The 15,817-nt window shown below is 40.4% G+C and overlaps 1 protein-coding gene across 1 annotated transcript; it reads left to right on the top strand.

Moving 5' to 3' along the window:
* Window positions 1-667: 667 nt before the first annotated feature.
* Window positions 668-13,931, top strand: LOC114563691 (collagen alpha-3(VI) chain). The gene is made up of 6 exons (XM_028590485.1): window positions 668-914; window positions 2,520-3,116; window positions 4,481-5,074; window positions 8,037-8,666; window positions 9,356-9,949; window positions 12,906-13,931. The coding sequence occupies exons 1-6, from the start codon at window positions 668-670 to the stop codon at window positions 13,577-13,579; spliced, it is 3,336 nt and encodes a 1,111-aa protein (XP_028446286.1). The 3' UTR covers window positions 13,580-13,931.
* The last annotated feature ends 1,886 nt before the right edge of the window (window positions 13,932-15,817 follow it).

Genomic DNA, 15,817 nt, shown 5'->3' with positions numbered 1-15,817 from the left:
TGGATTCATCCTGGAGTATGGGAGTGGAGAACTTTAAGCATATCAGACAATTTCTGTACAACTTGATACAATCACTGCACCAGGTTGGTAGCATCGTGAGACCGTCCTGATCTTGCAAGCTCCAGTTTTCCACTCGCAGATCAGTCTGGCATCTTGAGATAGAGAAAATTTGGAGCCGTTCGCCAAACGACCAATCAGCCTTGGTTTTGAGGCGGGTTTAGGTGTGACGCAACGAGAAGCGACTGTTAGTCTAAACAACATGGCAGCTTCCACGGATGAGATGAGCGTAGCTATCGCGCAAGTTTCATCCGAATTAGAAAGAATTCCTTCATTGAAAGAAGAGCATAAAATGGCACTGGAGGCTTTTCTCGGAGGAAAAAATGTTTTTGCTCCTCTCCCGACTGGTTTTGGCAAGAGTTTGATCTGATTGGTTGATTTGGCCCATCTATCACCAACATAGGTGGTGATTGCCCTTTCCCAAAAGTTCTCCAACGGAAAGTTCCCAGATGGATATGCCGAGCAAATGCGAAGCAATCCATCTGGTGGAGTCAGGTTACCAGGTTGAAGGGGAGAGGTTTAAATTTGCCCTTGTGCAGTACAATACTAGGCACAAACTGAGTTCTTGCTCAACAGCTACCCAACAACACAGGGAGTCCTGGCACACATCATGGCTATGCCTTATCGTGGTGGGGGAACCCAGACTGGCCTGGGCCTGGATTTCCTGACTCGTACACATTTGACCACTGCTTCGGGCAGCCGCGCTGTTGATGGTGTGGCGCAAGTGGTGGTTGTGCTAACAGATGGGCGCTCCCAGGATGACGTGGCCGAGCCAGCTCAGGTGCTGTGCCTGGCAGGCGTGGAGGTGTTTGCAGTTGGAGTTCAGGATGCAGTTGATTCAGAGCTCAGATTAGGGTGTAACAGTGGCACAGAAAAATGCCCGTGCAAAGCCAGAACAAAAACAATGAGAATGGATTGAGAGAAAGCTATTTAAGTGATGTGACCATTCTGTGCTCATAAATTAGGTAGTGATTTAATTTCTGTGTTGGCATACAGCCATAACCTCAGGCATAATTTAAGACACCATTTCAAGATGATGCTTGTTTGAAGTAGACACAGCTGTGGTGAGAGGACACAATACAGACAGCAACAGAATAACATTGTAAAATCCATATATTGACACCTCAGATTTCTTCAGAAAACCTTTGGAAAAGAGAATGGACTCAAGGATGCCTCACCCTTTAAAACATCACATCTCAAATTCAATCAATGCGCTTTTAACCATAGCTAACCATGCACCACTGCTTATGTATGTGTCCTGTTTTTGTATTCTTTTCTTTGGTGTCTTTAGCAGTCACAGTGTCTATCTGTGTAAAATATTGTCAATATTCTGTATTTGAAACAGTGATGAACCTGCATCCTTGACCTGCAAAAGTACTTTGAGAATATTTTTATATGTAGATGCCCTGAAATGGTACTATATGTAATATTATATGTTACAATTAATTACCAGAAGTTACTTGAATGAAAAAATACATTCCATAAAAATTTGTTCATAAAAGCAAATTTCTTTTGCCAGCATATATGATTAAAATTAAAATGAATTGGAAACATCAATAATAAACACATTTGTAAAGATTTTACATGAAATCACATGTAATATATTCTCAAGTATTGCAGGCCTCCAGGATATGCCACAGGGTCATGGCTGGTCACTTTATCTGAGGTCCATAACAAGAGTCTGCATGGGATGGCTGAACTCAATGGAGTTTCTACAAGGGACACATCACACTAATTTAACAAAGAACTTTGTAAAAGGTTTAATGATAAAACAGCTCAATTTTTTTTTCATGCATTGTTTTTCTTTTGACTTGTAGTTGTCACCATAGTATGGCCTCATGATGGAATACCCTTTCTTTATAGTGAATAATAAGAATAGAACAATGTAGTTAAATGTATTCATTATATTAATTATAAACAATTATTATAATTTCATAATACTTTTTTTTAAGGCTCAACAATTTGTTTTTATAAAAAAAAATCTAGCTTTTCAGTTCACGGTCACTAAGTCACATTCAACAATTATGACTATCAAATTTTTTCTTTTTGTAAAAATCAAAATGATGTCATGATTAGCTTTAAATGTTGATGGAGTTCTATTCTGCCCCTGATGTGGGAAAACATTAGTTTTTCTGGAATTTAAATAAAATGTTTTAGACCTAATTAAGCTGTTATGATTGACCATCCTAGATGAGGAGAATTAGCTCATCAGTGGTTAGTATTCCTACTGACAACAACAGTACTGTACAAATGGCATCACTTTAGGAAATCTCCTTGGTTCAGCCTACATGCAGTATGATGTGTTTTGCAATGTTTGATTGATTTGTTCACTTTCAATGTTCCTTGACACACACAATGATATGCTAGCACGAGTTCTTTGATTGGATTCTTTGTCTCTGCCTCACCATGTTAACGCTTTCACAAGTTCCATTTTGTTTTGTTTTCTCTCTCTTCCCTTAAAGCACAAGATTCAGCTGACCTAGTACTCTTAATTGATGGATCAGAGAACGTTGGAGCAGCAAACTTCACCTTTGTGCGCGATTTGGTTTTGAGAATCATTGAGCCCCTTGATGTGGGCAGGGACACTGTTCGGGTGGCCTTGGCCCTGTACAACGGCAACCCACAGATAAAGTTCTATCTAAATAGCTTTGACAGCAAATCATCAGTCCTGGAAGCGGTGAAGGGCCTTTCCTACTCAGGGGGTGATGAATCTAACCTGGGGTTCGCCTTGGAGGAAGTAGCCAAAAGCCTTTTAAGCCAAACAGCTGGGGGCAGGGTCGACGAGGGTGTGCCCCAGATGTTGGTGGTTATCAGTGCTGGGCCGTCAACTGATGATACTGGTGCCGGTGACCGGGCCCTTAAGAGGGCCGGCGTCATCACATTAGGTGTTACGATTGGTGAAACGGCCAGTACAGATCTGGAAGCAGTTGCTACAGATAAAAGTTTTGTCCTGTCAGCCCCTGATTTCAGAACAGTGGCGAGCATGGGTGACCGGCTGCTCCCATTAATTAACGGGGTGGTCCAGCGCAACATTATAGTTCAGACCGAGTTCACACAAGGTATGTAACTTCTCTGTAAATGTTAGTGAGGCATTGTGGTTGTGGATGGGGACTTAAAAAAGGAAAAGCCCTAAAGGCATCAAAATGAATGTAATATAGTGCACAAGGTAAGATATGCTTGTGCTAAACTTGAAATTCATATATTCTCAATCGTAGTAAGGGTGTTTAACAGAGGTGGTAATAACACAATAAAACATTAGAAAAGTATTGTTCTCTACTTGAAATTTGACTAGCCTGCTGCAAATGTATAGATCCACACAGTTCAATTGATCCATTGTAAAGACACCCAAGTCACGATCTTAAAAGCTGCATAAAATTGCAGAATGGGTTGTCCCCATATCATATCACTCACATACTGTAACCCAAATATATTCCTTGATAGAGCTGAAAGTGTTTTGTAGTTATAAGTTCCTACATTGAGTTGAATAATTTTGTTGTTCTGCAAATGCAAAATGCATGCAGTTTATGTCTGGATACCTTTTTTGTTGTCAAACTTTGAGAAAGAGAAAGTTCTTTTAATACAAAGTTCCAACAATCATTGCAATGCGCAGAACAAACACACTTTAAGTACATGGCACCTCCTGTCAAATTCAATTCAATTATTTTATGAACTATATGAATGACCAAGACATAAAAAACAGGTATCATCAATGGAAATGGCATGTCATTAAAACACCAAAGCACTTTTCCTCTTCAGTCCCCCTACAGGTTGGAAGCAGAATTGTCCCTTACTGTTACCATTACCATTATTCTTATACTTCTTATTCTTATTCAAACTACAGATCCGCTCCCCAATCTGGCAAACTTGCATAGTGCGGTTATAGCTGATAGAGGGTCGCAAAGTGAATGCAGAAGTGCCGTTTACCCTGTTACGAGTTGATGAACTACTGAAATGATTTTGGAAACATTTATTTAAGGTACAAAAGAATCTTTGGTGTTGCTTTGCGGGCCGAAGTCCAGTGTCAATTCCAGGCTATGTATTTTAATTTCACATTTTGTTGATTAATCATTAATGTTATTCAGCATTTCTATTCATGTTCTAATCTTAAATTAAACTTTCTTTGGTACAATATATCTTGTCCATATGCAGCAAAAAAATAATCTTTGATTTTGATTGCAAATCCCAATTCATACCTCATGAGAACACATGTAAAATTTAACATTTAGAAGGCGCCTATATTTTTCCTCTTATGTCAATATTAGTCCACACCAAATAATTCAATCTAAATATAAATGATGAATCTAACTATTAAAATATATCCTTGGTGGGCTTTGGTAGCCCTTAGTACCTATAGATTTATTCTTCTAAAATCTTTTAAAAACAGCTTTTATTCTCATATTAATGTATTTTCTTTTCTTTTCAGTCTTGGCAGTTGGACCACGAGACATCATTTTCCTCATCGACAGTACAATGGGTGCAACGCTTATCAACTCTGTGCGAGAATTCATCAAGCGGTTCGTCAACATCATTCCAATTGGTCCAGATGGAGTTCAAGTGGGTGTGGCCCAGTTCAGCAATATCCCTCGACTTGAGATGGATCTCAACTCCTATGGATCCAGGGAGGAATTAACTGCTGCTTTGGGCTCTATCAAACCAAGACCGGGACAGACAGTCAACATTGGAGCAGCCTTGGACTTTGTGCGGACGAATATGCTGCGGCCTGAGAAAGGCAGTCGTATTCAACAGGGGGTACCCCAGCTTTTACTGTTGATGACCAGTAAAAAGTCAAGTGACAGTGTGGAAGCACCCGCTAAAGCCCTGCAGCAAATGGGCGTATTGACTCTAGCTGCGGGTTCCAAGACTGCGACGGAGAACGAGCTGCAGCAGATTGCCTTTGCTGACACTGTTGCGTTCTATTTGAAAGACTTCCGCTCACTGCTTCGCAACCCAAAGGCAATTGTCGATGCACTCTCCACTCTAGCTGGGGTGGTGGTGACTGAAGGACCCACTGAGTCAGGTACTGCTTTGTCTTTCACGAACATCTACTACATTTTTAAAATATTTGTTGTCATCATTCAATCAATGGAATTGATGAAAGTGAAATATACAGATAAGTGACAACTTAAAGGAAAACCTTGAATAAATAAGTGGTAACAACAAATGCAGATGCTTTGGAACAACTGTGCTGCGTGATAAAATTAAGCAATTGAAATCCTCCTTTGTTGTATGAAAAATTCCACTGAACAAGTGGGACCGACCCCCTTTCCGCCACTATCATCGAACCACCAAATAGGGAAATGTCTTTTGGATGAATGAATGGTGTCCCATAAAACATAAGACATGGACTACAATAAATAAAAAAAAATCCAGTTTTAGCACCAGACCTGTGACTTTGAAAACATCACAGTCGCAGAGATTACAATACTCAGGGACAGGATTGTGAAACTGTTGAAAGTTATGATGGTGGCAATTATTTTGGCCTTCAAAACAATGAACATGAGGTAAACCGTAGAAATATGTTTTAGTAATCGGATGGCTGATGGCTATAGGCAGCCAATTTGTAAGTTAGAGTGTTTGCTGGCTATGGCAGCTAGTGTCAGCTTAGCTGTGTCATCAGCTGAGTCTAATTACAATGGCCACTTGAACATTAACACATACAGTTTAAGGGGCATTTGCTGAAACAACTGATGCTGTCGTATTTCTTGAATGTGCAGTGTCCAGTTTAGGTGGATTTTTTAATGTTCAAAAACAGGTCTGCGTCTGGAGAACTTTATTACATGACTCTTTTGGAGCTAAATAATGCTAATTTAGCTGTGAGCTTACCTAGTTGTATGTATTATCAATATAACTAAGTTTTTAATTGAGTAAACAATTATTTAAATACTTAATTAGGGCCTGAGCACCGACAGCGGCGAAGGCCCTATTGAAACTGAAGGAATTCTTCTTTCTTCCGGCAAATGAATCGCCTTTTTGAGGGGCTTAACATACTCAAAAACAAACCAAAATTGGCGTTCACATCAACTCTGGTCAAAAGTTACGTATTTTTAGGGTTTCGGGAATAGGCACAAAAAAATGGCTTGCTAGCACCCCTTACAAAATTAAAGAAATTGAGCCCCTACAGTACGTTTAATGTAGACTCACGAAACTTGGTACACATATGTAGCATGTCAAGACGTACAAAAAACGTCATTGGAGCCATACCCTAAATCCAACAGGAAGTCCGCCATTTTTATTTGAAAGTTCAAAATTAGTGCGATTCTGGCCATTTCAACATGTTGTACGAACTCCTCCTAGAGATTTAATCTGATCAACTTCAAATTTGGTCTGTTTGTCCGAAATTTCTCACGATTGACAAGGGTCCAGGCCTGAGGACATCTAAAGGCAAAAACGGACTTTTGGTTATAGCACCCCCTGCTGGCAACAGGAAATCAGCCTTACATGACAAACATCATCCGATTTACATGAAACTTAGAATGTGTGGTCCACATGTGATACTGAGTCGCCTCCTATACTTTAACCACACCCATGTACTCAGGCCACGCCCTTTTTATGACCAATGACCCGTTTGATGTAGACCATTGTGTGAGGTATCATTGAACTCAGTAGAGAGTTTCCTTTTCATTGGAGATGGTTTGGCCCGCCCCCTGTGCTTAAGCAACACCCCTTTCATAACTAATGACCCGTTCTTTGTAGACTATTGTGTGAGGTATCACTGAACTCAGCAGAGAGTTCCTTTTTCATTGATGACAGTTTGCCCTGCCCCCTACACTTGGTACAACTTTTGCACCATCTCAAACGGTGCACACTCCACCGTGCGCGCTGTTTCCGACGGTTGCGCAAATGCAGGGTCACGTGGATTGGCGTACGCCAGTAACCCCGACGCGCGAAGAGGAGCGAGGGCCCGTCCAATGCTGGTCGCAGCTTTAATATTAGTGGTGCTTTTACACCTGAGCAGTTTGGTCCATTTAACCAAAACCTGGAGCACTTCATTGGATAGTTGGGTTTGTTTGTGGTGGTGTGAAAGCTCATTAGAACTCTGGTCCGCTTGAAAACAGGGTTCTCGGTACGCTTCCAAGTACGCTAAAGTTGGTTCACTTAAGGTGAATGTAATCCAACCAAAATAAAAGAAATGAACCAAAAAAATTTAACTAGCCTGCAATTTCAACCTTGCAGGCTTATATATGATTTAAGAGATGATAACTTTCAAATCCATAACGTATCATAACCACACATCACTCCTCATCTGTGGAACAAAACATCATAATCTCTCTCTCATCAGGGGCGGCCCTCTCCTTCACCCACTGTCTGTCAGCTGCTCATATTTGTCACCTTCTTCTAAAATCTTAGAAGTTCTAAAGTAAAACCAGATACCCAAGACAATAAATCTGGTGTTGCTCAATTATTTCTGAAGTACAGGGGAGTTTCACATATTCTTTTGAATAGACCAGCGAACGTTTCAACCGTGTGACATTTGTTTACAATGTTTGGTGCGTTTGAAAAAGTGCAATAGGAACACAAACTGACCAAATGAAAACTTCTCAAACTCAAACTTGCACCTTCACCCCCAAATCAAACCAAGTCTACTGAACTATAGTTGTAAAAGTGCACTTTGTTTAAATTAGTGATGACCAGCAACATACATTGCCAGGAAACACATTAAGTTACAAATTCACTGCCTTTAGTCTTCAGCATCTCAGAGTTAATTTCTGTTTTTTCCATTGCTGAGAGACAACAAAATAATCTTTTTGGGGGGTGGGCTTTAATAAATGTGTAGCCTCTTACCTGACTATTAGCTTACAGTGATGATACAAGTGCCCAAAGCAAAGACTCAACTTCATAGCATATACAGATAACTGTTTCAATGGGTATTTGAGCTATTATTGTGTCACTAACAGTGTTACATGGTCCAGAGCCTGAAATTATATGTACATAGTATTACAAAGAGGACAATTTGTTTTGTTTTTTGTGCTTTTCCCTAGTGGTGGAGATAACTACAGTGCAGACTCAAAAAGTGGTTCGAGACATTGTCTTCCTTGTGGATGGATCAAACTACGTTGGCAGCAGTAACTTTTCCTATGTGAGAGATTTCATCATCAACGTGGTCAACCAGCTGGATGTACGTCCTGACAGAGTCAGGATTGGTCTCCTGCAGTTTGCTGAGAGCCAAAAGATTGAATTTCATCTGAACACCTACAGCAGCAGGCAAGATGTTGTGAATCAAATCTCTCAACTCAGGCTGACTGGAGGCTCAGTTTTGAATACAGGAGCTGCCATGAATTATGCCCTTAGCAAAATGTTCCAGCCATCAACTGGGTCACGTAGGAAGCAGGGAGTCCAGCAGGTGTTGGTTCTGATCACAGGTGGTCCAGTCCAGGATCAGGCTAAAAACGCAGCTGATAAATTGGCTCTTGCTGGTGTTTTGACCTTCACAGTCAGTTCTGGGCAAGCAGATGAAGCCCTAATGAAAACAGTTGCCTTTGTTGAAGATTTGGCTTACCATGAAACAAGCTTCTCAAATTTGCCAGCTCTGGCTGAACAAATAATGCCAAAGTTGATAACAGTGGTTGGTGATACAGATGTGACAGAAACAACGTTCCCTGAGGAACCTGGTAAGTTTTTTTCATATCTCCGTTTCAATTAATGAAACAAATGTTATTTTATGAACTATATGAATGGCCAAGATATAAAAAACCGGTATCATCAATGGAAATGGCATTTCATTAAAGCAACACCAAAGCACTTTTCCTCTTCGGTCCCCCTTCAGGTTGGAAGCAGAATTGTCCGTTACCATTACCATTATTCTTATGTCTCATTCTAACTACAGATCGCTACCCGATCTGGCAAACTTGCATAGTGCGGTTATAGCCGGTAGAGGGTCGCAAAGTGAATGCAGAAGTCCAGTGTCAATTCCAGGCTATGTATTTTAATTTCACATTTTGTTGATTAGTCATTGTTATTCAGCATTTCTATTCATGTTCTAATCTTAAATTAAACTTTCTTTGGTACAATATATCTTGTCCATAAGCAGCAAAAAAATTATCTTTGATTTTGCAAATCCTAATTCATGCCTTATGAGAACACATGTAAAATTTAACATTTAGAAGGCGTCCATATTTTTCCTCCTATGTCAATATTAGTTCACACATATGCCAGCTAATTCAATATAAATGATGAATCTAACTATTAAAATATATCCTTGGTGGGCTTTGGAAGCCCTTAGTACTTATAGATTTATTTTCATAAAATCTCTTAAAAACAGCTTTTATTCGCATATTAATGTATTTTCTTTTCTTTTCAGTCTTGGCAGTTGGACCACGAGACATCATTTTCCTCATCGACAGTACAATGGGTGCAACGCTTATCAACTCTGTGCGAGAATTCATCAAGCGGTTCGTCAACATCATTCCAATTGGTCCAGATGGAGTTCAAGTGGGTGTGGCCCAGTTCAGCAATATCCCTCGACTTGAGATGGATCTCAACTCCTATGGATCCAGGGAGGAATTAACTGCTGCTTTGGGCTCTATCAAACCAAGACCGGGACAGACAGTCAACATTGGAGCAGCCTTGGACTTTGTGCGGACGAATATGCTGCGGCCTGAGAAAGGCAGTCGTATTCAACAGGGGGTACCCCAGCTTTTACTGTTGATGACCAGTAAAAAGTCAAGTGACAGTGTGGAAGCACCCGCTAAAGCCCTGCAGCAAATGGGCGTATTGACTCTAGCTGCTGGTTCCAAGACTGCGACGGAGAACGAGCTGCAGCAGATTGCCTTTGCTGACACTGTTGCGTTCTATTTGAAAGACTTCCGCTCACTGCTTCGCAACCCAAAGGCAATTGTCGATGCACTCTCCACTCTAGCTGGGGTGGTGGTGACTGAAGGACCCACTGAGCCAGGTACTCTTTGTCTTTCACGAACATCTACTACATTTTTAAAATATTTGTTGTCATCATTCAATCAATGGAATTGATGAAAGTGAAATATACAGATAAGTGACAACTTAAAGGAAAACCTTGAATAAATAAGTGGTAACAACAAATGCAGATGCTTTGGAACAACTGTGCTGCGTGATAAAATTAAGCAATTGAAATCCTCCTTTGTTGTATGAAAAATGCCACTGAACAAGTGGGACCGACCCCCTTTCCGCCACTATCATCGAACCACCAAATAGGGAAATGTCTTTTGGATGAATGAATGGTGTCCCATAAAACATAAGACATGGACTACAATAAATAAAAAAAAATCCAGTTTTAGCACCAGACCTGTGACTTTGAAAACATCACAGTCGCAGAGATTACAATACTCAGGGACAGGATTGTGAAACTGTTGAAAGTTATGATGGTGGCAATTATTTTGGCCTTCAAAACAATGAACATGAGGTAAACCGTAGAAATATGTTTTAGTAATCGGATGGCTGATGGCTATAGGCAGCCAATTTGTAAGTTAGTGTTTGCTGGCTATGGCAGCTAGTGTCAGCTTAGCTGTGTCATCAGCTGAGTCTAATTACAATGGCCACTTGAACATTAACACATACAGTTTAAGGGGCATTTGCTGAAACAACTGATGCTGTCGTATTTCTTGAATGTGCAGTGTCCAGTTTAGGTGGATTTTTTAATGTTCAAAAACAGGTCTGCGTCTGGAGAACTTTATTACATGACTCTTTTGGAGCTAAATAATGCTAATTTAGCTGTGAGCTTACCTAGTTGTATGTATTATCAATATAACTAAGTTTTTAATTGAGTAAACAATTATTTAAATACTTAATTAGGGCCTGAGCACCGACAGCGGCGAAGGCCCTATTGAAACTGAAGGAATTCTTCTTTCTTCCGGCAAATGAATCGCCTTTTTGAGGGGCTTAACATACTCAAAAACAAACCAAAATTGGCGTTCACATCAACTCTGGTCAAAAGTTACGTATTTTTAGGGTTTCGGGAATAGGCACAAAAAAATGGCTTGCTAGCACCCCTTACAAAATTAAAGAAATTGAGCCCCTACAGTACGTTTAATGTAGACTCACGAAACTTGGTACACATATGTAGCATGTCAAGACGTACAAAAAACGTCATTGGAGCCATACCCTAAATCCAACAGGAAGTCCGCCATTTTTATTTGAAAGTTCAAAATTAGTGCGATTCTGGCCATTTCAACATGTCGTACGAACTCCTCCTAGAGATTTAATCTGATCAACTTCAAATTTGGTCTGTTTGTCCGAAATTTCTCACGATTGACAAGGGTCCAGGCCTGAGGACATCTAAAAGCAAAAACGGACTTTTGGTTATAGCACCCCCTGCTGGCAACAGGAAATCAGCCTTACATGACAAACATCATCCGATTTACATGAAACTTAGAATGTGTGGTCCACATGTGATACTGAGTCGCCTCCTATACTTTAACCACACCCATGTACTCAGGCCACGCCCTTTTTATGACCAATGACCCGTTTGATGTAGACCATTGTGTGAGGTATCATTGAACTCAGTAGAGAGTTTCCTTTTCATTGGAGATGGTTTGGCCCGCCCCCTGTGCTTAAGCAACACCCCTTTCATAACTAATGACCCGTTCTTTGTAGACTATTGTGTGAGGTATCACTGAACTCAGCAGAGAGTTCCTTTTTCATTGATGACAGTTTGCCCTGCCCACTACACTTGGTACAACTTTTGCACCATCTCAAACGGTGCACACTCCACCGTGCGCGCTGTTTCCGATGGTTGCGCAAATGCAGGGTCACGTGGATTGGCGTACGCCAGTAACCCCGACGCGCGAAGAGGAGCGAGGGCCCGTCCAATGCTGGTCGCAGCTTTAATATTAGTGGTGCTTTTACACCTGAGCAGTTTGGTCCATTTAACCAAAACCTGGAGCACTTCATTGGATAGTTGGGTTTGTTTGTGGTGGTGTGAAAGCTCATTAGAACTCTGGTCCGCTTGAAAACAGGGTTCTCGGTACGCTTCCAAGTGCGCTAAAGTTGGTTCACTTAAGGTGAATGTAATCCAACCAAAAAAAAGAAATGAACCAAAAAATTTAACTAGCCTGCAATTTCAACCTTGCAGGCTTATATATGATTTAAGAGATGATAACTTTCAAATCCATAACGTATCATAACCACACATCACTCCTCATCTGTGGAACAAAACATCATAATCTCTCTCTCATCAGGGGCGGCCCTCTCCTTCACCCACTGTCTGTCAGCTGCTCATATTTGTCACCTTCTTCTAAAATCTTAGAAGTTCTAAAGTAAAACCAGATACCCAAGACAATAAATCTGGTGTTGCTCAATTATTTCTGAAGTACAGGGGAGTTTCACATATTCTTTTGAATAGACCAGCGAACGTTTCAACCGTGTGACATTTGTTTACAATGTTTGGTGCGTTTGAAAAAGTGCAATAGGAACACAAACTGACCAAATGAAAAAATGCAACAATCTTGCAACTTCACCCCCAAATCACACCGAGTCTACTGAACTATAGTTGTAAAAGTGCACTTTGTTTAAATTAGTGATGACCAGCAACATACATTGCCAGGAAACACATTAAGTTACAAATTCACTGCCTTTAGTCTTCAGCATCTCAGAGTTAATTTCTGTTTTTTCCATTGCTGAGAGACAACAAAATAATCTTTTTGGGGGGTGGGCTTTAATAAATGTGTAGCCTCTTACCTGACTATTAGCTTACAGTGATGATACAAGTGCCCAAAGCAAAGACTCAACTTCATAGCATATACAGATAACTGTTTCAATGGGCATCATTTGAGCTATTATTGTGTCACTAACAGTGTTACATGGTCCAGAGCCTGAAATTATATGTACATAGTATTACAAAGAGGACAATTTGTTTTGTTTTTTGTGCTTTTCCCTAGAGGTGGAGATAACTACAGTGCAGACTCAAAAAGTGGTTCGAGACATTGTCTTCCTTGTGGATGGATCAAACTACGTTGGCAGCAGTAACTTTTCCTATGTGAGAGATTTCATCATCAACGTGGTCAACCAGCTGGATGTACGTCCTGACAGAGTCAGGATTGGTCTCCTGCAGTTTGCTGAGAGCCAAAAGATTGAATTTCATCTGAACACCTACAGCAGCAGGCAAGATGTTGTGAATAAAATCTCTCAACTCAGGCTGACTGGAGGCTCAGTTTTGAATACAGGAGCTGCCATGAATTATGCCCTTAGCAAAATGTTCCAGCCATCAACTGGGTCACGTAGGAAGCGGGGAGTCCAGCAGGTGTTGGTTCTGATCACAGGTGGTCCAGTCCAGGATCAGGTTAAAAACGCAGCTGATAAATTGGCCCTTGCTGGTGTTTTGACCTTCACAGTCAGTTCTGGGCAAGCAGATGAAGCCCTAATGAAAACAGTTGCCTTTGTTGAAGATTTGGCTTACCATGAAACAAGCTTCTCAAATTTGCCAGCTCTGGCTGAACAAATAATGCCAAAGTTGAGAACAGTGGTTGGTGATACAGATATGACAGGGTTTTTTACGGAGCAGCCACAAACACAATATAATCATCACAGTCAAAATGTCACCAGCTTTCAATAGTAGGCCCTTTATGTAGCCAGCAGCCTGATGCAGGTTATTGACTGTCAAACAGCTCGACTCACAGCGTGTAACCGCCCTTCCGCTACCATCCAGTCACATCTCTGAGCTTCTTTCTGCTTCATATAGTCGGTCACTGGTTGGCTCTTGTGCACACACACTTAATTGCTGAGACGTCTTGAGGAAATGGGACAGCGGGCACTCAAAGCGGTGTTAGCAGGAGATACTGAACACACTGGGGAGACGCTGCTTCACTGTTTACAAAGCTTTCAAATGTTTGTAAGGAAACATAAAGAACTGTAATCTTTGTGCAATAAAAGTTCAAGCCATATTGGTAACTGCACATGTGCATTAAGTCCTGGCATTGTGAATCTTTTCTTTTATACATTGCCTGTTTCCCATTTCCTTACACAGTCAGTCCATCTGGTAGTTAAGTACAGCAGCATATTGCTGCAACTGTGACCAACAGAGGATTGCTCAGTCTGAAATATTATCGTGAAAAAAATAGTTTAAATGAGAACATTTTTATGTTACAGTATAGCCAGATATTTTAAATCTGATGGGATTCTTATTACTAGATACCAAATTATTACACTTTACAGGAAAGTTGTAACAAGAATGTACCTTAAGTTTGCTTTATTTAATTATTTTAATGTATGCCCGTTCAAATGTTCAAATTATTGCAAAAAATGAAATCTAATGACAGAATGTAAAATTAAAAATGTCTTGTTATCCCATGAAAAAGATGTCCTTAAAAGTGGGCACTTTTCATGTTCTAACCAAAAGTAGCAAATATATTTCTGTCTTGGTGGCAGTAATATGCTACTGTATTTATGCAATTATACAAGACAAATCTAAATCCAAGGTATACAAAACAACACAACATCACTATCACCTTTTCAAAAGGTTTACAGAATACAATATTTTATATTGAAAAGAGAATTGTAATGTCTTTTATAGTTGACTTATGTCTCTTGGAAACAAGTAACACAACTGCTTGGCTAGAGAAAGTTGACAACCCTTTCACATCACCCTGATGAAGGTATAACAGACATTTGGACCAAGTTGAGCATCTAGTTGAGCTAGTGACGTAAATTGTGTGAGACGAGAGATGTAGTTCACTGAGCGGTTTCACACAAAACTAAGTGGTAATACAACAAACCTACGGCTAACGGAGACTTTCTTCAGTTGAAAAAATATCTTATTAAAGGTCTGATCCTAGAATTGCCCCTGCATCATGATATAGTGTTATTTTCATCTTTATGCAATGCATCAGCCAAAATATTAATTACTTTGCAATAAGAAAAGTGCACCCCTGGAAATTTCTCAGAAGGAAACCTTCCATATATTGGCCAGTTTCTGAGACGTGAAAGTTAATCCCTCTGTTGGACATTACATTGAGTTTTGTTTTTGTAAATTCAAAGTTATTCCAAACTTCCACATGCTATTTTATAATCATATTCAACTTCCAAGCCTAAAATCCAACAAAGTAAAGCAAATCATACCATGAGTGCAACAGGTTGTTTTATTGGTTTATTTCTCTGGACACTCATCCAGGTTTGATAAATTGACTGCTGGGTAGTCTATCGGCGACGTTCCACTTCCGGGATGGCTCAGGTGCTGCCGCAAATTCGGCCGGATGTCCCTCTTTTTAGGCCAATTGTCCCTCGCCTTCCTCTTCCTTTGTGTTGGCGTTCTAGACTACGGTGGATTTATGAGGACTATGGTTAACTGCTCCTCAAATCTCTGCAGGGTAAATCCAGACAGCTAGCTTGACTGTAGATCAGTCAAATCTGAGTTTTCTGTTGCACAACTAAAACAACTTTTGAATGTACACGTGATCCACCAAAACAAGTTCCTTCCGGAGACTATTTTGCAGCGGCTCCGGGGCTCCACTCGGCGCTTACAGAGAATTTCTAATAAGGGGAGAAGTTCCACTCTCTCGATACTTCCGGCTTCTGAACTGGTTGCAGTTCCACTCTGGTTCCATATGAGGGTGCTCACAGGTAAGTGCAGAATGAATGGAGGTCTATGGAGCTACACCCCTCAAAATCCCCTTTACTCAGGATATCATTTTTTTGTCTAGAAATTTGAATGTTGCATTCGAAAGGGGAGGCAAAGAAAATACACACTGCTGGGTGTTAGATTTTTTTAAAGTGGCTTTTCTGTTCTAAAAAGCCTTTTAAGATGTCAGTGACATACACATGGTACAGCCAGATATACTGCTTTACGGCAAGCTCT

This window comes from Perca flavescens, chromosome 11 (assembly GCF_004354835.1).
Source record: "Perca flavescens isolate YP-PL-M2 chromosome 11, PFLA_1.0, whole genome shotgun sequence".
In the NCBI taxonomy this organism is placed as follows: domain Eukaryota; kingdom Metazoa; phylum Chordata; class Actinopteri; order Perciformes; family Percidae; genus Perca; species Perca flavescens.
The sequence above is the reverse complement of the archived record's forward strand: the minus strand, read 5'-3'. Positions and strand labels throughout refer to the sequence as shown.

What these genes read in the sequence shown, in the direction of transcription:
- LOC114563691 (XM_028590485.1), top strand. Translation starts at nt 668, where the DNA reads ATGGCTATGCCTTATCGTGGTGGGGGAACCCAGACTGGCCTGGGCCTG. An exon ending in AACGTTCCCTGAGGAACCTG is followed by an intron (nt 8,667 to 9,355) that starts GTAAGTTTTTTT and finishes TTTTCTTTTCAG; the next exon opens with TCTTGGCAGTTGGACCACGA. An exon ending in TGAAGGACCCACTGAGCCAG is followed by an intron (nt 9,950 to 12,905) that starts GTACTCTTTGTC and finishes GCTTTTCCCTAG; the next exon opens with AGGTGGAGATAACTACAGTG.